At 43.4% G+C, this 26,617-nt stretch overlaps 1 protein-coding gene across 1 annotated transcript in view; it reads right to left on the bottom strand.

The window, feature by feature from the left end:
- Nucleotides 1–26,617, bottom strand: part of LOC126481773 (hemicentin-2-like) — a 705,691-nt gene that overhangs the window by 105,722 nt on the left and 573,352 nt on the right. The window contains exon 7 of the mRNA XM_050105728.1: nt 26,348–26,492. Coding sequence (XP_049961685.1) covers nt 26,348–26,492 — 145 coding nt within the window. The remainder of the gene's footprint in view (nt 1–26,347; nt 26,493–26,617) is intronic.

Below are 26,617 nucleotides of genomic sequence, written 5' to 3'. Positions count from 1 at the left end.
AAGAATATAATAATTCCAATCCCAAAGAGAGCAGGTGTTGACAGATGTGAAAATTACCGAACTATCAGCTTAATAAGTCACAGCTGCAAAATACTAACACGAATTCTTTACAGACGAATGGAAAAACTAGTAGAAGCCAACCTCGGGGAAGATCAGTTTGGATTCCGTAGAAACACTGGAACACGTGAGGCAATACTGACCTTACGACTTAACTTAGAAGAAAGATTAAGGAAAGGCAAACCTACGTTTCTAGCATTTGTAGACTTAGAGAAAGCTTTTGACAATGTTGACTGGAATACTCTCTTTCACATTCTAAAGGCGGCAGGGGTAAAATACAGAGAGCGCAAGGCTATTTACAATTTGTACAGAAACCAGATGGCAGTTATAAGAGTCGAGGGACATGAAAGGGAAGCAGTGGTTGGGAAGGGAGTAAGACAGGGTTGTAGCTTCTCCCCGATGTTGTTCAATCTGTATATTGAGCAAGCAGTAAAGCAAACAAAAGAAAAATTAGGAGTAGGTATTAAAATTCATGGAGAAGAAATAAAAACTTTGAGGTTCGCCGATGACATTGTAATTCTGTCAGAGACAGCAAACGACTTGGAAGAGCAGTTGAATGGAATGGACAGTGTCTTGAAAGGAGGATATAAGATGAACATCAACAAAAGCAAAACAAGGATAATGGAATGTAGTCTAATTAAGTCGGGTGATGCTGAGGCAATTAGATTAGGAAATGAGACGCTTAAAGTGGTAAGGGAGTTTTGCTATTTGGGGAGCAAAATAACTATGATGGTCGAAGTAGATAGGATGTAAAATGTCGACTGGCAATGGCAAGGAAAACGTTTCTGAAGAAGAGAAATTTGTTAACGAGTATAGATTTAAGTGTCAGGAAATCTTTTCTGCAAGTATTTCTATGGAGTGTAGCCATGTATGGGAGTGAAACATGGAAGATAGATAGTTTGGACAAGAAGAGAATAGAAGCTTTCGAAATGTGGTGCCACAGAAGAATGCTGAAGATTAGATGGGTAGATCACATAACTAATGAGGAAGTATTGAATAGGATTGGGGAGAAGAGAAGTTTGTGGCACTACTTGACCAGAAGAAGGGATCGGTTGGTAGGACATGTTCTGAGGCATCAAGGGATCACCAATTTAGTATTGGAGGGCAGCGGGGAGGGTAAAAATCGTAGAGGGAGACCAAGAAATGAATACACTAAGCAGATTCAGAAGGATGTAGGTTGCAGTAGGTACTGGGAGATGAAAAAGCTTGCACAGGATAGAGTAGCATGGAGAGCTGCATCAAACCAGTCTCAAGACTGAAGACCACAACAACAACAACGTGATAAACGTCTAGGGCCATGGGTATGAACGGTATCTTCCGACGCAAAACAGAAAAATTGTTGATATGGCTCTGAGAACTATGGGACTCAACTTCTGAGGTCATTAGTCACTTAGAACTAGTTAAACCTAACTAACCTAAGGACATCACACACATCCATGCCCGAGGCAGGATTCGAACCTGCGACCGTAGCGTCCTCGCAGTTCCAGAATGCAGCGCCTAGAACCGCACGGCCACTTCTGCCGGCACGGAAAACAGAGAAAGTTTTATGAGCAGAGGAAAGTGGCTATGGCATTTCTCGTAAGTTCTCTCACGTTCAGTGATTTTTGGTCTTTCTGGTTGACTTAGTGCGTTCGAAATTGATATTTGCCTAACGAACGAGGCGAAACCACCAAACTGCTTTCCTAGGGTAGTTTCTCTGGTTATTGTCGTTGGAGTATGGTTAAATAGCCACATAACACCCACTCATATTTACATAATGCAGCCTACTTCACTAAGGCACAGAAAGAAGACAAGTGTATTTCAAAGTATTCAGCGTATGGGGAGGCGTAGGCCATGTCCTGCAACGTTAATGTCATGGTCTCTTGTCGTGGTTGGTCACATTTAGTTTTATTTTGATTTGGACATTTTCCTTTTCGCTGTGATTATCATCTCTGTATGTTTCCTTGCCTCAGATCCCAATTATAATGTGATAAGATTTAAATATTATTTGCATGCAAACAGAAACGGCGTCTGCGCGAGTCCTTCAATACTGGCCTCTAGTGTCTGTAGAAACTGTACAAATAGTCATGTGAGTCATAAGACTGAGCACTATGGGACTTAACTTCTGAGGTCAGCAGTCCTCTAGAACTTAGAACTATTTAAACCTAAGTAACCTATGGACATCACACATATCCATGCCCGAGGCAGGATTCGAACCTGTGAGCGTAACGGTGGCGCGGTACCAGACTATAGCGCGTAGAACCGCCCGGCCACCAAGGCCGGCGGTAAGTACTGATACTGGCACCAGAAATATCTTACAGCACCACACACCGTAACGTAATTTGTAGAGTATAGATGTTGATACAAATGTTTTCTCTTTTATGAATCCGGTTCTGTAACTGAGCAGTGAGCGCTTATGAATATCATGTGAATGTCGCTGGTAGTGCCAGTGATTTTTGCATAATTGGAGAACCGAAACGGAATACACTTACCGTCGTGATACCTATTGACCAGCTATCAGAATGAGAATCGGCTCCAATGTCTGGGAAGATGTCAGTGGGCGTGAGGAAGGCGTGCTTACCAAATGCCGCTATTTGCCACATTTCCACTGCCCGACATAAAAAAATGAAGCACGCAGAAGCCATAGTCGGATGCCAATGTAACCTCAACATTGTTAGATAGGTGAATGATTGAAGCTGCTATTCTCTGTGGCAGGGAAACGCCCTCAAAAGTGTATTAGTGTTTTACGTGTCTAGTGCTGTCACCATGCTTAGTAGGGTAAGTACGGGGGATGAACAGCGCCATTTATGACGTAATAATAGTGTAGTATACGGAGATGCCACGTACTCGTTTTAGACACCGAAATGGGCTTCAATGTGGATCTGCATTTGACTGGCTGGTCTAATAATGCAGTATCCAGATGTGTGGGACATTCGCATGTGACAATAGCCCGATGATTGACCGCATGGGAACGTGAGATCAGGTATACTCGTCAAAAATGTTCAAATGTGTGTGAAATCTTATGGGACTTAACTCCTCTTATGGGACTTAAGCTTACACACTACTTAACCTAAATGATCCTAAGGAGAAACACACACACCCATGCCCGATGGAGGACTCGAACCTCCGCCGGGACAAACCGCACAGTCCATGACTGCAGCGCCCTAGACTGCTCGGCTAGTCCCGCGCGTCCGGTATACTCGTCGTCAAGGTTCTAATGGACCACGTCTCACCACAAAGAGGACGGATGGAAGTACCGTACACGAAGCATTCATAATCCCTTCACATCTGTGCCTGCCATCCGAGAATAAACTATGTACTCCCAACAAAATTCTGTGCGATTCCTCACTGTTGATCAAAGTCTGGCAGCAGGAGGGCTTGGTATTTATCGCCCCATGAATAGGCCGGCGTTAACACAGCAGACAAACAGCTGCGATTTAAGTGGTGCCGGGACCGAGAAAAATGGAGTAATGATGAAAGGAATCACATTGTGCCCAGAATCTACTCTGTAGGAATCAACATGGATTCCGGAAACGGCGATCCTGTGAGACCCAACGCGCTTTATTTGCTCATGAGACCCAGAAAATATTAGATACAGGCTCCCAGGTAGATGCCATTTTCCTTGACTTCCGGAAGACGTTCGATACAGTTCTGCACTGTCGCCTGATAAACATAGTGAGAGCCTACGAAATATCAAACCAGCTGTTTGGCCGGATTGAAGAGTTTTTAGCAAACAGAACACAGCATGTTGTTCTCAACGGAGAGACGTCTACAGACGTTAAAGTAACTTCTAGCGTCCAACAGGGGAGTCTCATGGGACCATTGTTTTTCACAATATATATCAATGACCTAGTAGATAGTGTCGGAAGTTCCATCCGGCTTTTCGCGGATGATGCTGTAGTAAACAGAGAAGTTGCAGCATTAGAAAATTGCAGCGAAACGCAGAAAAATCTGCAGCGGGTAGGCACTTGGTTCAGGGAGTGGCAACTGACCCTTAACTTAGACAAGTGTAATGTATTGCGAATACATAGAAAGAAGTATCCTTTATTGTATTATTATATAATGGCGGAACAAACACTGGTAGCAGTTACTTCTGTAAAATATCTGGGAGTATGCGTACGGAACGATTTGAAGTGGGATGATCATATAAAATTAATTGTTGGTAAGGCGGGTACCAGGTTGAGATTCATTGGGAGAGTCCTTAGAAAATGTAGTCCATCAACAAAGGAGGTAGCTTACAAAACACTCGTTCGACGTATACTTGAATATTGCTCATCAGTGAGGGATCCGTACCAGGTCGGGTTGACAGAGGAGATAGAGAAGATCCAAAGAAGAACGGCGCGTTTCGTCACAGGGTTATTTGGTAAGCGTGATAGCGTTACGAAGATGTTTAGCAAACTCAAGTGGCAGGCTCTGCAAGAGAGGCACTCTGCATCGCGGTGTAGCTTGCTGTCCAGGTTTCGAGAGGGTGCGTTTCTGGATGAGGTATCCAATATATTGCTTGCCCCTACTTATACCTCCCGAGGAGATCACGAATGTAAAATTAGAGAGATTAGAGCGCGCACGGAGGCTTTCCGGCAGTCGTTCTTCCCGCGAACCATACGCGACTGGAACAGGAAAGGGAGGTAATGACAGTGGCACGTAAAGTGCCCTCCACCACACACCGTTGGGTGGCTTGCGGAGTACAAATGTAGACGTAGTTGTGGATGTGGGGAAGATATAGGGGGTCACTTCAGGCCACAGCTGGCAGGTCAAACGTCACAATTCCCCGTCACAGACATCTTGAGTCCTCGTGTGTTACGTTTCATGTTACATTATCTCGTTGTCATTTTTGAACAGGGCGATGCTCTTCTATACATGGCACGTGTCTCTTTGAAGTGACAGGGAGATGTTGAGGCACTCCTGTGGCCAGCTAGGTCGTGAGATCTCTGTTACAAGATGTGTGGGACTATCTCGATCTCCAGTGTCCACGGTATGAAGGACCAGTTACAACAGTTGTCAGCCAGTTTACCGCGGGAGAGTCTACAATGGCTTTATGATACTCTTCCCAACCGAATCAGTTAATGAACCCAGGCCACACAGAAGGTGTAGCATGATATTGATAAGTGAGTTCATACTGCCTAGTTATTTGCAAATTTGAATCAGTTTTGTAATGACTGCAACAACACTACATACCCTCTCAATCCCGTGAAGTTTCATTTCGTTTTCTCTTCCCATCGTGGGTTTTTCACTCTTTTTGCCACCAGGCTGTGTAAATGAAGCCACATGGCCGTCGATGATACGGCAGCTGAGCGGCATCGCAAGGTCCTCTGTTCCTGAAGGTGGAACTTATCTTAGGAAGTGATTTCTGCCGTCTCTGCGGAAGTCCCATGCTACTGCACCTCTGCTATAAATAAATTGCTATTGAAATTACAATGAAATGAATACCCTTAGCTGCATACAGGCGTTGATATAAGTCAACGGGGACACTTTAAAATGTGTGCCCCGACCAGGACTCGAACATGGGATATCCTACTTACAAGGCAGACGTTCTATCCATCTGAGTCACGTAGGACACAGACATTAATGCGGCTGCACGGACTTATCTCTGGCACGCCTCCCGTGAGACCCACATTCGAATCTTATTATCCCACACTATATACATAGTGCCCCTGCTCATCATACTCATTACTCGCGGCTTTACTGCCGATTCCTGTAAGAGTTCGGGCACTATTTGTGCATCCGCATATAAGATGGTCAAATGGCCGGTGAGCCGTAACTATATATACAGGGTTATTACAAATGATTGAAGCGATTTCACAGTTCTACAATAACTTTATTATTTGAGATATTTTCACAATGCTTTGCACACACATACAAAAATTCAAAAAGTTTTTTAGGCATTCACAAATGTTCGATATGTGCCCCTTTAGTGATTCGACAGACATCAAGCCGATAATCAAGTTCCTCCCACACTCGGCGCAGCATGTCCCCATCAATGAGTTCGAAAGCATTGTTGATGCGAGCTCGCAGTTCTGTCACGTTTCTTGGTAGAGGAGGTTTAAACACTGAATCTTTCACATAACCCCACAGAAAGAAATCGGATGGGTTTAAGTCGGGAGATCGTGGAGGCCATGACATGAATTGCTGATCATGATCTCCACCACGACCGATCCATCGGTTTTCCAATCCCCTGTTTAAGAAATGACGAACATCATGATGGAAGTGCGGTGGAGCACCATCCTGTTGAAAGATGAAGTCGGCGCTGTCGGTCTCCAGTTGTGGCATGAGCCAATTTTCCAGCATGTCCAGATACACGTGTCCTGTAACGTTTTTTTCGCAGAAGAAAAAGGGGCCGTAAACTTTAAACCGTGAGATTGCACAAAACATGTTAACTTTTGGTGAATTGCGAATTTGCTGCACGAATGCGTGAGGATTCTCTACCGCCCAGATTCGCACATTGTGTCTGTTCACTTCACCATTAAGAAAAAATGTTGCTTCATCACTGAAAACGAGTTTCGCACTAAACGCATCCTCTTCCATGAGCTGCTGCAACCGCACCGAAAATTCAAAGCGTTTGACTTTGTCATCGGGTGTCAGGGCTTGTAACAATTGTAAACGGTAAGGTTTCTGCTTTAGCCTTTTCCGTAAGACTTTCCAAACCGTCGGCTGTGGTACGTTTAGCTCACTGCTTGCTTTATTCGTCGACTTTCGCGGGCTACGCGTGAGACTTGCCCGCACGCGTTCAACCGTTTCTTCGCTCACTGCAGGCCGACCCGTTGATTTCCCCTTACAGTGGCAACCAGAAGCTTTAAACTGCGCATACCATGGCCGAATGGAGTTAGCAGTTGGTGGATATTTGTTGAACTTCGTCCTGAAGTGTCGTTGCACTGTTAAGACTGACTGATGTGAGTGCATTACAAGCACGACATACGCTTTCTCGGCTCCTGTCGCCATTTTGTCTCACTGCGCTCTCGAGCGCTCTGGCGGCAGAAACCTGAAGTGCGGCTTCAGCCGAACAAAACTTTATGAGTTTTTCTACGTATCTGTAGTGTGTCGCGACCATATGACAATGAATGGAGCTACAGTGAATTTATGAAATCGCTTCAATCATTTGTAATAGCCCTGTATATGAAGATCGTATCTGTTCTTCCGGACATGTCCGAAAAAACAGATACCATCTTCATATATATTGCTAATGTACGTAATATGGCTATGGAAATCATTTCACTCAGTGACACGTTGCTAAGATACGACAGCATGTGGACTCAAGGTCAGCGATTCTTCCAGGATAATGACGGCCGAGTACTGTTCGACTTTCGTACTACTGCTGCTGCTCTTTAAAACGTCCACCCTTGCTGGCGTATCTGTGCCGAAACACACTTAAAGGGATTTGGGTGGTGGGGTGAGACGTCCTTTTGTGTCCTTATCGGCACTCCAACCCTGAAGCGAGGGCCGACAAGTCGCGGCCTTCCGGCGTCGATTCGGACGACGCCACTGGCTTCACGTCCACACTCTGAGGAGGTCATTCACACGGCTCTTTTAATTGTTAGGATGCAGTCCACTCCATTTGTTCACCGTGTAATAGCCGTATCTGACATCCACCCCTTCCGTAGGTCGGGGATATCGGGACAGGATGGAGATGATAGGCGTTAAACCTTTTTAGTAAGCTCATATTAGAAAGATATTCAATTTTTTGCACATGTATCAATAGAACGGTCAGTCATTGTATTTTGAGTAGTGGCATTAATTTTCATTTTAATATAATAACACAATCAAAAATACTTTCTCAAGTTCTCAGTCTAAGGCAAAAGTATCAACTTGCTCAGTGCTGGGGCAAGATGCCTCCGACCACTTGGCAATACGAAAATACCCGTGGAGGTTCAATAAACCTTTTATTCATAAAATCCATAAGACAACTACGCGTGAAAGGGTGAAAAGTATTTAGTGTAAGGACCATTGCGATGAAAATTAATGTAACTCTAGATTATTGTTCCTTATTAACGAAAATCTGACACACATTTTTCTCTTTCAGGCTCGACCATTCTTCATCCCACAAAGTGTTGCATTTGCCACCGTGTGTTGCATTTGCTACTCAGCATCCATTTTTCTGATGTGGGGTAAAGTTTGGTCAAATCACGGGCAGAAAACCACACTACCACTCTCTCTGGAAATTTTTCTTTGTTGTTTCAATTATTCGTGTTATATGCTACGTGCTTCCTTATCAGTCATCATCGGCTCTTAGAGGCGAACTTGTCAAAATAAGTGTACCAGCACTTAGCGTTGCGTGGCTTTCCGGATTTTTTCACACATGACTTTCCCTTAAGCAATGTCGTATAACCGAAAATACTTCTACACTGTTTGGGGCAGACGTTTTTGCAAGTCCTGGTACCTTTGTCTCATGGACACCAGCCGATTAATGAGTTGTGTGGGACAGCAGTAGTAGTTTCAGTTTCGGTATAATCCATACAACACCAAAATATGTGGTTTTCGCCGCAACAAAATAGGCCTCATCCAACACTAGGAGTCCATAAGGTTCGATATTACAATTCTATCCACATTACCGGCTGCAGCTGCTTAGTAAGCAGAGCTCAGTAGGTGGCAACGTCCACAAACTGTGCCACTCGGCTATTTTAAAATTGGTGAGGAGAATAAGACATGAATCAGTAGTGACTGTGCAAAGCACGTAGTCTATTTAGACATCAATAAGAAACAATAAGCAAATATTTTGTCAATTATTTCACAGGCGCTTATGTTGAAAGACTTGAAAATTGCGACACGTGAATCAACGTACTCCACAATTTTCTAACGCACCCTGACTATATGGCAGAGGTTTCACTGTGCTAGTTTTTAGTTTCTCACCATGTCAAGCTTCAGTAATGCCCGTATGACGATGATACATGGAAGTTGGAGTGAAAGTGTTCAGTCATCTTACATCTTTTCTCAACTCGCCCAACGTACCCTGCTGTATTTCATTTTCAAACAAACAACTCAGTTCATGGCGTGAGTCGTAGAAATAAGAATGATCGGCATAAAGATTTAAGGCCACTTTGTTCAAGAAATGAGTCCATTACTCTGGAATACACATTTTCAGTATCTTACCAGCAGCCATAAAACGTTTACTTCAAATAAATTTCATTTTAATACGATCCTAAATAATTTATTTGTGCCCAATTCTGTCCTCTCAATTGCGGTACTTCTTACAAGGGAGACTACCCATAACAACTCCCTCCGCTCTAGTGGTTAGATGACCCACTGGATGGCCCGTTAAAAACTGAATACAGATCAAGCATGAAAACAGGAAGAACGTGTACTGAACAGTGGAAAAAAAAGAGGAAAAATAGAAACAGTGAACGGTCCCAGATCGACGTGTGCAACATCGAGCGGATTCAGTGGCCGTGGCGTCTTTTATATGTGGTCACGATGTTAGCTACGAAACGGCAGATCTAGGTTCAAATCTCATACCCGCCCCATTTTTTCACAAAATTATGAACTGACTGTCTGGTCATTGACGTATCTGTTCGCTGTCATTCGGTCATTATTGTGATGCAACGTCTGTTAGCAACAGCGACGTGTAACGAAGGGACCTCTAGACATACGTACCCGCTATTCATTTTACACAAGTACCACATGTTGTGCCACTTTAGTTTCTTTTCGGAAGTTTTGATTCTTGAATTCCTTCGGTGCTACACAGTTCACACCAGTTCAATTGCTGTTTTCATTTCTGTGAGAGATCTATGAGGCATACCGCCTGCTCTCACTATTCATCACATTTACTTCGTGACTCATGTTCTATAACATGTACAGTGTGACAAATGCCAAGACTACAGAAGGAGAACAGGCGCACAAAGGTCCGGACGGACAGTTGATAAATTTGTGAGAAAAAGAAGAAAGGCATGAGAGAGGTATCAACATGGATCGCTCGTTTTGTAGTGTAACACCACCAGTGTTTGCTTTCATTACTTGAACTCTGAGTTTCTATCTGACATTTCGACTGTTGCAAGGTCGACTACGAAGATTTTTAAATGTTAATACGTGCCGAATGATTTTTCCATACCATTTCAGTTCTCGTCTAGTTGGTTCCACAGACATGGTGATACATCTGGTTTTTTGAGTAGATATGACCGTATTTAGCTTTCTGATCGCAAAGTTAAATACACTGAAGAGCCAATGAAACACATGTCTAATATCGTGTAGGGCCACCGCGATAATGCAGAAATGCCGCAAAACGACGTGGAATGGACTCGACTAATGTCTGAGGTACTCCTGGAGAGAACTGGGACCATGACTCCTGCAGGGCTGTCCGTAAATCGGTAAGAGTATGAGGGTGTGACGATCTCTTCTGAACAGCACGTTGAAAGGCTTTCCAGATATGCTCAATAATGTTCGTGTCTGGGGAGTTTGGTGGCCAGCGGAAGTGGTTAACTCAAAATAATGTTCCTGGAGACCCTCTGTATCAATTCTGGACGTCTGGGGTGTCGCATTGTCCTTCTGGAATTACCCAAGTCCGTCGGAATGCACAATGGACATGAATGGATGCAGGTGTTTGGACAGGATGCTTACGTACGTGTCACCTGTCAGGGTCGTGTCTAGATGTATCAGGGGTCCCATAACACTCCAACTGCATACGCCCCACACCAATACAGAGCCTTCACCAGCTTGAACAGTACCCTGATGATGATGATGTTTGATTTGGGGGGCGCTCAACTACGAGGTCATCAGCGCCCGTACAAAGTCCCAATGTTTACACGGCCCATTTTCTTTTCACGATCCATTCTACTCACTCTCACAAATGATGATGATGATGAAGTCATGAGGACAACACAAACACCCAGTCCCCTTGCAGAGAAAATCGCCGACCAGGCCCGGAATCGAACCCGGGACCCCGTGATCAAGAGGCTGCAGCGCTAGCCCCTAGACCACAAGCTGGGGACTGACAGTCCCTTGCTGACATGCTGGGTTCATGGATTCATACCCATACACGTCCATCTGCTAGATACTATTTTAAACGAAATTCGTCCGACCAGGCTATATGTATTCAGTCATCAACAGTGCAATGTCGGTGCTGACGGGCCCAGGCAAGGCGTAAAGCTTTGTTTCGTGCAGTCATCAACGGTACACGAGTGGGCCTTCGGCTCCGAAAGCGCATATCGATGATGTTTCGTTCAATGTTTCGCACGCTGTCACTTGATTATGGCCCAGCTTTGAAATCTGCAGTTATTTGCGGAAGGGTTGCACTTCTGTCACGTCGAACGATTCTCTTCAGTCGTCCTTGGTCCCGTTCTTGAAGTATCGCAAAGTTAAATACACTGAAGAGCCAATGAAACACATGCCTAATATCGTGTAGGGCCACCGCGATAATGCAGAAATGCCGCAAAAGGACGTGGAATAGCAGCTGCTATGTCGGAGATTTGATGTTTTACCGGATTCCTGATACCCACAGCATTCTCGTGTCCCATCGCTCGTACGCCGAGTATGACACCACGTTTAAACTCACTTAAATCTTGATGACCTGCCACTGTAGCAGCAGCAGCCGATCTAACAACTGTGACAGACCCCTGTTGTCTAATATAGGCTCTGCCGACCGCAGCGCCGTATTCTATCTAGTTACATATCTTTGTATTTGAATGCGCATGCCTATAGCAGTTTCTTTGGCGCTTCAGTGTATATGTCAAAGTTTATATGTGTTAAATTTACTGGTTGCTAGCAGAACTTTATCGTCAGCATAACAATTGATTCTTATTTCTTCGTTCCCTACTCTGTAACCACTGTTAGCCAAAACCTTTATTACCAACAAATTCTTAATAGTATTGAATTGAAGCGGGTTCAGACTGTCACCTTGTCTAATAGTTTTACATAAAATTTTTCTTGATTTATTTAAAAGTGCATTTATGTTTTGCATAAAATAGTTTGTTGTTGTTCCTGTGGTTTCAGTCCAGAGGCTGGTTTGATGCAGCTTTCCATGCCACTCTATCCTGTGCAGGCTTTATCATCTCCATGAGACTACAGCAAACTATATCCTTCTTAATCTGTTTAGTTTATTAATCTCTTAGTCTCCCTCTATGATTTTTATCCTCCACATTGCCGTCCAATACTAAACTGGTGGTCCCTTGATGCCTCAAAACATATCCAACCAACCGATCCCTTCTTCTAATCGAGTTGTGCCACAAATTCCTCTTCTCCCCAATTCTGTACAGTACTTCCTCATTTGTTACGTGATGTATCCATATAATCTTCATCATTCTTCTGTAGCACCGCAATACAAAAGCTTTTATTCTCTTCCTGTCTAAAGTACTTATCGTCCATTTTTGACTTCCATACATGGCTACACTCCATACAAATACTTTCAGAAACGACTTCCTGACACTTAAATCAATACTCGATGTTAACAAATTTCTCTTCTTCAGAAATGCTTTCCTTGCCATTGCCAGTCTACATTTACATCCTCTCTACTTCGACCATCATCAGTTATTTTGCTCCCCAAACAGCAAAACTCCTTTACTACTTTAAGTGTCTCATTTCCTAATCTGATTCCCTCAGCATCAGCCGAGTTAATTCGACTACATTCCATTATCCTCGTTTTGCTTTTGTTGATGTTTATCTTACATCCTCTTTTCAAGACACTATTCATTCGGTTCAACTGCTCTTCCAGGTCCTTCGCTGTCCCTGACACAATTACAATGCCATATGCAAACCTTAAAGTTCTTATTTCTTCTTCATGGATTTTAATTCTTACACCATAATTTTCTTCTCTTTCTATTAGTTCTTGCTCCATATACAGATTGAAAACATCGGAGATACGCTACACTCTGTCTCCCTCCCTTCGCAACCACTGCTTCCCTGTCATGCTGCTCGACTCTTACTGCCGTCTTGCTTCTGTACGCAATCTAAATAGTCTTTCGCTCCCTGTATTTTAACCCTGCCACCCTTAGAACTTTAAAGAGAGTATTCCAGTCGGCTTTAAGCACTTTTTCCATTCGTTTGTAAAGAATTCGTGTTGGCATATAAACTGACAGTTCAGTAAATTTCACACCTGCATTCTGTGGAACTGGAATAATTATATTCTTCTTGAAGTCTGAGGGTATTTCGCTCGTCTCATACATCTTGCTCACCAGATGGTAGAGTTTTGTCAGGGCTGACTCACCCAAGGCTGTCAGTAGTTCTAATGGGATGTTGTCTACTCTCGGGGCCTTGTTTCGTCTTAGGTCTTCCAGTCCTCTGTCAAATTTTTCACGCACTATCTCCCATTTCATCTTCATCTACGTCCTCTTCCATTTCCATAATATTTCCCTCAAGTATATCGCCTTTGTATACACCTTCAATATACTGCTTCCACCTTTCTGCTTCCCCTTCTTCGCTTAGTACTGGGTTTCCATCTGAGCTCTTGATATTCATAACAGTGGTTCTCCTTAGTCAAAAGGTCTCTTTAATTTTCCTGTAGGGAATACCTATGTCACAACTCGTGATATATGCCTCTACATCCTTACATTTGTCCTCTATCCATCCCTGCTTAGACTTTTCGCACTTCCTATTGACCTCATTTTTGAGATGTTTATATTCCTTTTTGCCTGCTGCATTAACTGCAATTTTACATTGTCTCCTTTCATCAATTAAATTGAATATCTCTTCCGTTACCCATGGATTTCTGCTATCTCTCGTCCTTTTACGTACTTGATACTTTGCTGCATTCACTGTTTCGTCTCTCCGCCCATTCTTCTTCTACTGTATTTCTTTCCCTCGTTCTTGTCAAACGTTCCCTAATGCTTTCTCTGAAACTCTCTGAAACATCTGGTTCTCTCAGTTTATCCAAGTCCCATCTCCTTAAGTAGCCCACTTTTCTCAGTTTCTTCAGTTTTAATCGACCGTTCGTAACCAGTAATTTGTAGTCCGAGTCCACATCTGCCTCTGGAAATGTCTTACAATTTAAAATCTGGTTCCTAAATCTGTCTTACCATCATATAATGAATCTGAAACCTTCCAGTGTCTCCAGTCTTCTTCCAGTTTATAAAATAAGAAAATAAAAATAATGTGAGTATGTTGTGACACACATGATGCTGCCGTACGGCAAAAAATTAAATATTGAATAAATAAAAATTAAGTTAAACTTCCTGTTTTAAAACTATCACATGATAATTTTTGTGTAAGATCCTGCCTCTAGAAATTGTTTTCATTGAAACTGGTTTCAGAAACAAAAGTCATGACCATAGACGGTTAACACGAGTGCTGAGGGAATGGTCAACGATTCTTTTTCATCAGTACTACATCGTTCTATATGAAGCTACGATGACGTATTGTTGAGTAACAAAAGAGAAATAAAATTATTTCCTGCATTCTCGGTTGAAACATTTACTCCTTTGCTGAGATTTCCTTGGTGTTGAGGACAAATACACTAACATGCGTACCGGATTTTAGTGTTTAGTGGATAGCAATTGATGAATGATATTTTGAAATATCATGGGAGAAATTCTGTAAGAGAAAAAGCAGGGGTAAATACAGGGCATGTGTTTCACCATGAGATGAGATCAGTCCTTATCAGAATCGAACATGTTCATCATCATCAATGAAATATAGAAAAATGTCTCTCAAAATTAAGAACCAGAACGCCTCGATCCTAATTTCCTTTTACATCAAGCCGCAGTTGCTTTCGGAAAAATATCCACTTTCGTGTAGCACATATATCTATACACGCTCTGCATGATTTTTTACATTTAAAGTTCGCACATTCCCACGTGTGACTGCTACCTGAAGTTGGGTAATTGGCTGAAAACGATCTTGGTTCGAAACGAAAGAAAATTTAGGATCGATTGGCAGTGGTCTCGAATTCTGTAGATCGTTCTTCCAGTTTAACATTACGCCTGCTGCATCCAAAACTGTCAAACCGTGTGTGATTAATTAATATGGATTGTATATGGTTTCTGCTCATAACCAATATTTAGAACCACTGTTAACATATCACGCATATTGTTCTACGTTCTGCGAAAGCTACCTTCATTTATGTTAACTGGTAAATGAAATCAAGTAACTCTTGGGAAATTTTGCTCTGTTCCAAAAATACCAAATGAAAATTGTTCTCTTTGGATGGAATGGTGTACCTATGGTATATTCTATAGCATATTCTATAGTATATTTATGTGTTCAGTATCCGTATAAATATCAGAACAAGTGCCTCTATTGTGGGCAAATACCATTAAAGAAGCTCAGAGAACACGTGGTATGATTGGACTGTGTGAAATCCTTTAGCTAACAACTAGCGAGAAAGAGTAGGTTCGCGGAAGGCAGGTACGTCAATGGTGTCTAATTTCGTAAATCCCGACTAGTATTTCAATACTTCTTGTGTAAATAGGACAAGTAAAGAAAGGATAGTGTTTCTAGGCCGTGGTGTTAAATTAATTAATTCGAACAAAATGATACTTACAAGGGAACCTCCCTATCGCACTCCCCTCAGATCTAGTTATAAGTTGGCACAGTGGATAGGCCTTGAAAAACTGAACACACATCAATCGAGAAAACAGGAATAAGTTGTGTGGAACTATGAAAAAACTAAGGAAAATACACAAACTGAGTAGTCCATGACAAAGATGGACAACATCTAGGATAAAGTGAGCTCAGGAGCGTCGTGGTCCTGTGGTTAGCGTGAGCAACAACGGAGCGAGAGGTCCTTAGTTCAAGTCTTCCTTGGAGTGAAAATTTTACTTTCTTTATTTTTGCAAAGTTATGATCTGTCCGTTCATTCATTGACGTCTCTGTTCAGTGTAATAAGTTTAGTGTTGTGTTTTGCGACCGCACTGCTAAACCGTGCGATTAGTAGCCGCAAGGACATGCCTCTCCAATGGAAACCGAAAACATTTGATTGCTAGGTAATAGGTCAACCGATTCCTCCACAGGAAATCACGTCTGATATATTCTATACGACACTGGTGACGGCATGTGCGTCACATGACAGAAATATGTTGTCGACCCACCTAACTTATACACTTGGTGAATGGGTAAAAAGATTCTTCTACCTTGCCCGGTTTAGGTTTTCTTGTGGATGTGATAATCACTCCCAAAAAAGTGATGAAAACATAAGAGTTGGTCACATAAACTGCAACAAATGAATGTAACAGTTTCACAGTCGCACAATTTTGCCTGTGCTCTGTCAGAACACATGTTTTTAACGTTTTCAAATTTTTCCATGTGAAGACCGTCAAATCCTGCAGATGTCCAAGCAAATCTGAACATGTCTTGGAATTTTGGAGAGCGAAGTTTATTATGTGTGAGTGGCTGAACTTTGATAATTGTCTGAAAATGAAAAATTATAATTTTCACGCGAGGGAAGACTTGAACGAAGGACCTCTCGTTCCGCAGCAGCACACGCTAACCAGGGGACCACGGCGCTCTTCGGTTTACGCTCACCTTGATGTTGCTTATCTTCGACATGGACTACTCAGTTTGTATATTTTGCTTATTTTTTCATAGTTGCCAACAGTTTCTTCCTGTTTTCTTGTTTGATCTGTGTTCAGTTTTTCAAGGCCTATCCACCGTACCAACTTATAACTAATTCTGAGGGGGGTGCGATGGGGAGGTTCCCTTGTTAGTTCACTTCGAGCAGTTCACAATACTTAATGACTTCCAGTAACAAGAAAACAATTCTGGAGCATTGCTTTGCATCATCTTTTCGGAACATACAGTCAGAGAGTCCATTTAGTCAGCTGTAGTGTCAGTAGTGCTAGCGTTTGTTTTGAATACAGTCCCGAGACAGGTAGTGATTATTTTCATTGTTTTGAACAAGAAGTGTCTAGTAACCACAGTTTAGTCAGCTATCAGCCGAATTTAGTGAATTAGCAGTCTAGTTAAAAGTTGATTAACTCCCTACAGTAAACTGATTTCTTAGGATGGATAGGATGTGTGACTGCTGTGTACGGACGCAGGAGGAGCTGGCCACTGTTCGCGAACAGCTGAAAGTGTTGATGGCCGCGGTCAGCCGTCTTCAGGCTGCTGCCTCGGAGTGTAGCGGCAGTGAGGAGTCTGGTGCGTCGCTTGGTACACCGCAGGTGTTACATGCTTCACCCACTGTCCCTGCTGTCGAGACATCTTCGCGGGTACCGGGCGCGGTTGGGCCACCCTCTCCCCAAGGGGAGTGGGGGGTTCAGCGGCGTTCGCGGCGCACGAGGCGGAGGGTTAATGTGGACGCTGGCCGTGTGGCATCGCCCGCTCTGCCTGTGAGTGGACATGGGGCCGCTCCTTCAGCAAGGTCCGAGCAGGCACACGGGGGGAGGGGTTTATTAGTTATTGGGAGCTCCAACGTTAGGCGGGTGATGGAGCCCCTTACGGAAATAGCGGAAAGGTCGGGGAAGAAGGCCAGTGTTCACTCTGTCTGCTTGCCGGGGGGTCTCATGCGAGATGTGAAGGAGGCCCTGCCGGCGGCGATTGAGAGCACTGGGTGCACCCGACTGCAAATTTTTGCTCATATCGGCACCAATGACTCCTGCCGTCTGGGTTCAGAGGTCATCCTCAGTTCGTACAGGCGGTTGGCGGAATTGGTGAAGGCGGAAAACCTCGCTCGCGGGGTGGAATCGGGCCTAACTATTTGTAGTATCGTTCCCAGAACCGATCCCGGTCCTCTGGTTTCGAGCCCAGTAGAAGGCTTAAACCAGAGGCTCAGACGATTCTGCGGAGATCTGGGGTGAAAATTTCCCGACCTCCGCTATCGGGTGGAGAAATGTAGGGTCCCCCTGAATAGGTCAGGCGTACACTACACACCGGAAGCGGCTACAAGGGTAGCGCAGTACGGGTGGAGTGCACATGGGGGTTTTTTAGGTTAGAGAATTCCCTCCCTAGGCTCGGCAAGACGCCTCCTGAGACGCGGTAAGGTATGAGTAGGCAAAATACAACAGGGAATAACAATTTAATGTGCTATTAGTAAACTGCAGGAGCGTCTACAGAAAGGTCCCAGAACCGCTCTCATTAACAAACGGTCACAATGCCCATATAGTACTAGGGACAGAAAGTTGGCTGAAACCAGATGTAAACAGTAATGAAATCCTAAACTCAGATTGGAATTTATACCTCAGAGACAGGCTAGACAGTGAAGGTGGAGGCGTGTTTATAGCGATAAGGAGTGCAATAGTATCGAAGGAAATTGATGGAGATCCGAAATGTGAAATAATTTGGGTGAAGGTCACGGTTAAAGCAGGCTCAGACATGGTAATTGGATGTCTCTATAGGTCCCCTGGCTCAGCAGCTGTTGTGGATGAGCACCTGAAGGATAATTTTGGAAATATTTCGAGTAGATTTCCCCACCATGTTATAGTTCTGGGTGGAGATTTTATTTTGCCGGATATAGACTGGGAGACTCAAACGTTCATAACGGGTGGCAGGGACAAAGAATCCAGTGAAATTTTTTTAAGTGCTTTATCTGAAAACTACCTTGAGCAGTTAAACAGAGGACCGACTCGTGGCGATAACATATTAGACCTCCTGGTGACAAACAAACCCGAACTATTTGAAACAGTTAACGCAGAACAGGGAATCAGTGATCATAAAGCGGTTACTGCATCGATTATTTCAGCCGTAAATAGAGATATTAAGAAAGGTAGGAATATTTTTCTTTTCAGAAAAAGCGACAAAAAGCAGATTACAGAGTACCTGATGGCTCAACACAAAAGTTTTGTCTCAAGTACGGATACTGTTGAGGATCAGTGGACAAAGTTCAAAACCATCGTACAATATGCGTTAGATGAGTATGTGCCAAGCAAGATCGTAAGAGATGGAAAATAGCCACCGTGGTACATCAACCGAGTTAGAAAACTACTGCGGAAGCAAAGGGAACTTCACAGCAAACATGAACATAGCCAAAGCCTTGCAGACAAACAAAAATTACAAGAAGCGAAATGTAGTGTGAGGAGGGCTATGCGAAGGGCGTTCAATGAATTCGCAAGTAAAGTTCTATGTACTGACTTGGCAGAAAATCTTAAGAAATTTTGGTCTTATGTCAAAGCGGTAGGTGGATCAAAACAAAATGTCCAGACACTGTGACCAAAATGGTACTGAAACAGAGGATGACAGACTAAAGGCCGAAATACTACATGTCTTCTTCCAAAGCTGTTTCACAGAGGATGACTGCACAGTAGTCCCTTCTCTAGATTGTCGCACTGATGACAAAATGGTAGATATCGAAATATACGACCGAGGGATAGAGAAACAATTAAAATCGCTCAAAAGAGGAAAGGCCGCTGGACCTGATGGGATACCAGTTCGATTTTACACAGAGTACGCGAAGGAACTTGCCCCCCTTCTTGCAGCGGTGTACCGTAGGTCTCTAGAAGAGCGTAGCGTTCCAAAGGATTGGAAAAGGGCACAGGTCATCCCCGTCTTCAAGAAGGGACGTCGAACAGATGTGCAGAACTATAGACCTATATCTCTATCGTCTATCAGTTGTAGAATTTTGGAACACGTATTATGTTCGAGTATAATGACTTTTCTGGAGACTAGAAATCTGCTCTGCAGGAGTCAGCATAGGTTTCGAAAAAGACGGTCGTGTGGAACCCAGCTCGAGCTATTCGTCCACGAGACTCAGAGGGCCATAGGCACGGGTTCCCAGGTAGATGCCGTGTTTCTTGACTTACGCAAGGCGTTCGATACAGTTCCCCACAGTCGTTTAATGAACAAAGTGAGAGCATATGGACTATCAGACATATTGTGTGATTGAATTGAAGAGTTCATAGGTAACAGAACGCAGCATGTCATTCTCAATGGAGAGAAGTCTTCCGAAGTAAGAGTGATATCAGGTGTGCCGCAGTGGAGCGTCGTAGGACCGTTGCTATTCACATAAATGACCTTTTGGATGACATCGGAAGTTCACTGAGGATTTTTGCGGATGATGCTGTGGTATATCGAGAGGTTGTAACAATGGAAAATTGTACTGAAATGCAGGAGAATCTGCAGCGAATTGACGCATGGTGCAGGGTATGCCACTTGAATCCCAATGTACACATGTGTAATGTGCTGCGAATACATAGAAAGAAAGATCCCTTATCATTTAGTTACAAAATAGCAGGTCAGCAACTGGAAGCAGTTAATTCCATAAATTATCTGGGAGTACGCATTAGGAGTGATTTAAAATGGAATGATCATATAAAGTTAATCGTTGGTAAAGCAGATGCCAGACTGAGAATCATTGGAGGAATCCTAAGAATATGCAATCCGAAAACAAAGGAAGTAGGTTACAGAACGCTTGTTCGCCCACTGCTTGAATACTGCTCAGCAGTGTGGGATACGTACCAGATAGGATTGATAGAAGAGATAGAGGAGATCCAACGGAGAGCAGCGCGCTTCGTTACAGGATCATTTAGTAATCGCGAAAGCGTTACGGAGATGATAGATAAACTCCAGTGGAAGACTCTGCAGGGGAGATGCTCCGTAGCTCGGTAGGGGCTTTTGTTAAAGTTTCCGGTACATACCTTCACCGAAGAGTCAAGCAGAATATTGCTCCCTCCTACGTATATATCGTGAAGAGACCATGAGAGAGATTAGAGCCCACACAGAAGCATACCGACAATCCTTCTTTCCATGAACAATACGAGACTGGAACAGAAGGGAGAACCGATAGAGGTACACACCGTCAGGTGGCTTTCGGAGTGTGGATGTAGATGTAGAACGTTGATTTCTTTATCTACGGCAGTGATTAAATCAGAAGCCTCAAATGCAGAAACATAGAGCCTCCGCTGTCACACAATCGAAAAGAAACTCAAATCTCAAGATGAACTTAATTTTCGTGGGAGATAAAAGTTTTGTGTGGTGGGGTGGGATTCGAGCCTCGGGCCTTTGCTTTTCGCCAGCAAGTGGACTACGAACTGGACTCCTCAAGCATGAGACATGACCTGGCTTCGAAGTTTTACTTCCACCAGTACCTCATATTCTACCATCTAAACTTCACGGAAGTTCTCCTGTATACTGTGGTAATAGCACTGCTGCAAGAGAGGATACTGTGGAGACATGGATTACCCAAAGCCTTGCAGATTGCTTCCTGAATTACTTTTCTTGTCACGAAATGAAGTGTATCTTGATTTGAAACTTCCTGACAAATTAAAACTGTGCGCCCGCCGAACCAGAAGTCAACCAGGAACCTTTACCTTCGTTCTGGAACCTGTCTCCCACGTTATGGCTAAGCCATGTCTCCCCATTACCGTTTCTTCCAGGAGTGCTAGTTCCGCAACGTATGCAAGAGAACTTCTATCAAGTACAGAAGACAGGATATGAGGTACTGAAGGCAGGAAAGCTGTGTGGGTGGGTCATGAGGTGTGCTTGGGTCTCTTAGCCGGTAGACCACTTATCCGCCAAAGACGTATTGCCCTGATTCGAGCTCCGCTCCGGCACACAGTTTTAATCTACCAGGAAGTTTCCAATGAGTGTACCCTCATCTGCAGAGTGAAAATTTATTCCGGCAGTTTAGCAGTGGCGGCTTTAATCTTGGCGGCACGGGACTCCTCTGGTGCCACTTACGTTGCCGACATCGATCTGATCGTATGTCACGAGCTATGTTCTTTGGTGGGGGCGTTTGCTGTTGGTTTGGCGGGGCCTGGTTCAGTGAGGGCTGGTGGCTGGTTACTTTCGGGAGACTCCGGCTGTTCGGTGCGGACCTCGGAGAAGCCGCGAATAGTTAAATCGGTAGGAGGCAAGACTTGCCGGCTCGCGTATGGGGGGATACCACATAGGAGGTTAAAAAATACCACTTTTTTATTGCATAAATCGTTAGCGTAACTATCCAAGAATACGCCCTCAAATTTTATAGCGAAATTCGCATTCGTTTAGATTTTATGAGCATAGAACCGAGTGCAAGCAATTATGGCGACATACTATCATATGATTTCCACGGATGAAAATCCTCGACACGAGTATTGCCCAGAGGGAGAAGACAGCTGGTGCAAGTGGCAGAAACGAACGGCTCTTGGAATGGAGCATTAACTGTACCCTACGGCATTGCACCCCGACGTACAGAAGGAAATTCTTCCAGTATATGAAGATTTATCAAGGGATGAATTACTGGAGACACGTTTAGGTGGCCACACACAAAATGCCAATGAAAGTTTTTATCCCACTATTTGGTGATTAGCTCCTAAACACTTGCACTCTGGACTATAGGTCATGGGATTGGCATCGTATTTAGGAGCGGGCTTACTCAATGAAGGAAATTCATCCCTTCTGATGCTCATGAACGAAGCAGAAATTGTAGTAGGCACCCAAGGCTTCAATTATGCCGAAGAAATGGTTAACCAGCGCGTCAGCCGGCTGAATCGGCGTCGTTCACTAGAATCGAAGGAAGGTGGGAAAGCTCGGAAAGCTCTGCTGCAAGGGTAAACAAAGCCTTTGAGGAAGGAGGAGGATTACTATATGGTGCTGGAATCGCAGATTAATCGGTAATCATTTTACATTATTGTTAACTTCCTTGAATTTCTAATTTCAAATGTTGAAATGTGTGTGAAATCTTATGGGACTTAACTGCTAAGGTCATCAGTCCCTAAGCTTACACACTACTTAACCTTAATTATCCTAAGGAGAAACACACACGCCCATGCCCAAGGGAGGACTCGAACCTCCGCCCGGACCAGCCGCATACTCCATGACTGCAGCGCCTGAGACCGCTCGGCTAATCCCGCGTGGCAATTTCTAGTTTCCGAGAATCTATTTTTCAAACGCGTTTATCTCGAAATGAGTTTCTTCACATTTTCGTGCAGACTAACTCAACAAGTATAGAACCGATCTTTATGAAAATTGACAGTATGTTTCTTTATAAAATTACGAATTATATGGACCAACCTATCAGGATTCTAAGGGTATTTTTCTTTGCATTATTAGAGAAAAATTGGGAAATCGAAGTAAATAGTTCCTACGCCTGGTGAATCTTTAATTTTCATTATTTTCACCTGCAATGAGGTTCATATTGTTAGAAAATAAGTTATTAATCTTTCTTATTTCAGATGAAAATCGGAATGGCTACACTGCACACAACTGGAGAACTATACTCACAACCTTCAGCGGACATCAGAGCATAACTTTGTTATTTTTGGCTGAAAGTATTCAAAAAAATTCACAAAAACTTTTAGAAATATGAATAAAATGTTGTAAAAATTAATTATTCCCATCCAAAAAAATCCCAAAAGATCTGTGTCAAACAGCCTCCTAATGTGCTTTCCCCCCTACCCCCCCCCCCCCCCCCCCTAAGGATTTGTAGCGGCGAGCTGTGGGAAGAGCAGATGACGTCGTGTGCATCTTGGTTGGCTAGTTCCCGGCCTATCTGCAAGCTTAAACTTTATTGCACATCGAAGACCGCCTGTACAGATTACAGGCAGAAACACCCCGGCTGGAATCCTGCAAGTCACGGCTCCTTCACACCTGAGTGGTGTTAAGTGTTGTTTTCTTATTTTTGAGTACTTGGGTAATATTAACGCACCTATGAGTGATTGTGTGTGTGATCATTGGTCAGTGTAACTGATCGCAGTTTGTAATCTAAGCTATATTCCGCGCAAGTGTACGAGTACTCTCTGTTATAAGTTGAATGGACGAAATTATTTTTGTAACATGATGTGTGACGGAAGCAAAACTCCCTTTCTTGATGAGTATGCCTGAATCATTGCATCAGCATGCACTGAAATTCCCGCTTCTAAGTAACAAGTATTTTTAACAAGTGTTAAACTTATGACTTGTAGGTGTAAGCGCCTGCGCGATCAGTTGAGACTTTCTACGGCTTAGACATTGTCGTCTGTAGCCCCATTTGCGCAGATTGCTTTTCGCTTTTGATGTATGTTGGCAGCGTTGGTTTGGTTGTGGGCGGCGCGTTTATGTTCCTGGGGCCCGGAGTAGAGACGTGTTTGCTTTCTGCCGTAGCGGCACTTCCGTCGTCACACGGCGTCCGGGGTTGGCCGATAATCTGGTGCCTCTACCAGCTGCGTCGTGGTGGCTCAAGTTAAGTATAGTTGATAGTTTGATGGGTTCCAAGGCTGAGCGAGGCAGTTTAACCGGGAACATCAGTCTGTCCTATTTTAAAGTGTGTGCTTCCACCACGAAGTTCCTCCTTGCTATAGTTGCTCTTTAACTACTCTTTTATGGCTCGCACCCTTATTGCTACTTCTGAGAGTTTTACGTTTAAGGCCCTTTACTTAGCAATATAAACTATTCAGTGTTTCCTTTGACTCACAGAAACTAGCTAACTCCACTCATTGTGCAACTTGCCTGCTTGTTCCTCGTCGGGTGTCATAGCCGTTTACTGTGGTTCTCAGCTTACGTTGGATTTTGGGCAATTTTATATATATTATAGGTCATTGTCAACGTTTCTGCTGATGTGTACCAGACGAAAGTCACATTTAAATTGCGTGTCCTCCCAACTTATCTTTTGCTTTGACCAACTGTATTTTTATCAAAGTCATCGTCAACGTCTCTGCTGGAGTGTACCAGTTGGGAGACTTATTTACACTGAGTGTCCTACCAGCTTATCTTGCATTTTGGGCAACTGTATGCTTATTAAAGGTCATTGTGAACGTTTCTGTCGTTATTTACCAGCTAGGAGACACATTTAAGTGGTATTCGATACCAGCTTTGTCTGTTCTTTGGTTGATTGCATATTTTATTGCGTAAGGGATTTTTATTAAGGCTTGTTGTTGTTGTTGTGGTCTTCAGTCCTGAGACTGGTTTGATGCCGCTCTCCATGCTACTCTATCCTGTGCAAGCTTTTTCATCTCCCAGTACCTACTACATCCTTCTGAATCTGCTTAGTGTATTCATCTCTTGGTCTCCCTCTACGATTTTTACCCTCCACGCTGCCCTCCAATACTAAATTGGTGATCCCTTAAGGCTTATACGATGTTAAGGGCTTCCAACAGCCACAATCAGTGGCGTGACTTGTAATGCTTTCTGTATTTTGAATGGGCGTTAACCTCTTGCGCACTGTGTTACCCGAGCTTGGAAACTGTTAGTACATTTAGTGGCTGTTATTGTAATTCAGTCCACTGATAAAATTGTTTGCTGAACCTGCTTGCAGCCATGACTAATTGGTGCAACTTCTTTTTTGTTCTGGGAACTGTATACTTCCAATTTCAGGCCGTGCTCTTAATGTTACTAATTGTTAAAATTCGTTTTTAATGAATTAAGCCTGTTAAATTTTTTTTAAAGATTGTGAGCGTTGTGATTCTTTTAACAAGGCTTCCTTTAAATTGTAATTACAATATTACTGTTAAGCAATAAAGAGTATTCAATGGAACAACAAATGGCGAAATATGTGGGTCCACCTTTCATGTGTTTTCCTTAATGTTCTCCCATCCATAATTAAGGTAAACTACTTAGAACGTCCATGGACCTATTTCAAGGCAGGGTAATCTTCGTTTCATAACTGGAAATAAAGTAGCCCACAGGAAATTATTCCTCAATGTCTGAAACATATCTTACAGTTCTGTCTATTATTCTTGTCAATATATTCCTCACGTTCCTCTCTTCACAATCCTGCAGAGAACCTCTTCAAATATTATACTATCCTACCAGTCCATTAACGTTAAACATTCTTCTGTAGCGTCACATCTGAGACCACTTAGCCTATCTTGTTTTTATGTTTTCCCTCAGTCTATCAGTCATTTCCATACAACGCTCGAATCTTAGTCTGAGAAATTATTTACTCAACTTAAGACCATGTTTAATGCTAATACGCCTATTCTGGTTATGAATGCCCTCTTTTCCTGTTCATTTCATTCATACTTGTCGGTAGGTGAGTTATCTGTGAACCTTACTGCAAGAAATACACTTCTTTCTCGTCTGTCAAAAATGGCTATAAGCACTATGGGACTTAACATCTTAGGTCATCAGTAACGTAGGTTAGAGCTACTTAAACCTAAGTAACCTAAGGACATCACTCACATTGCCCGAGGCAGGATTCGAACCTGTGACCGTAGCAGCAGCGCGGTTCCGGACTGAATTTCTTGTCTGTCAACTGTTGAAAATATATTAATGTTTTGTTACCCTGACCGCGGCGTAACTGGGAAAAATGATCTAGAGATCATTTTTCCCAGTGACATTGCCAGAAACGGGCCACTGTTATGCAGTTAACGAGAAACAGTGATCATCAGACAGAAAATAAGTGTATTTATGCATTTCGTCATACTCCTCCGTCCCTACTGTTTTCACTTAATTTCAAACATGTTCGACCATGTTACGCTGTCGAATGCCCTCTCTAGATCAGCAAATCGTATGAATGTGTCCGACTTCTCATAAGTCCTGTTTCCATCATCAAATTCCTCTGTGGGTGCATGCAGCGTTCTTAAAGCCAAACTGATAGTCGTATAACAGGTCCTCAGGTGCCTTTACTTACAGTGAATGGTGAGCTTGGCGCCATCTTCTGGCACGTCAGTGTAGACGTTGGGATTCTCAGCCTGGCAAGCGAGGAAGCGGCCGTCGTCCTCCTTGCTTGGCACGAAAGAAAGAGTTGACGTCGTTGTGTTTCCGTCCACCGACGTCTGAAACAAAAATCCATCTTCAGTTACGTTTGGCCCAGATCACGTCAGATTTCACTTAATCTCAACATAACACGGAGTGACTCAAATTAATAGGGTAGAAATTACGCCTAGGGCAGAGCACCATA

The sequence above is a fragment of the Schistocerca serialis genome, chromosome 5, assembly GCF_023864345.2.
Source record: "Schistocerca serialis cubense isolate TAMUIC-IGC-003099 chromosome 5, iqSchSeri2.2, whole genome shotgun sequence".
Classification (NCBI taxonomy): Eukaryota; Metazoa; Arthropoda; class Insecta; order Orthoptera; family Acrididae; genus Schistocerca; species Schistocerca serialis.
Note: the sequence above shows the minus strand (reverse complement) of the source record. Positions and strands in the feature narration are given on the sequence as shown.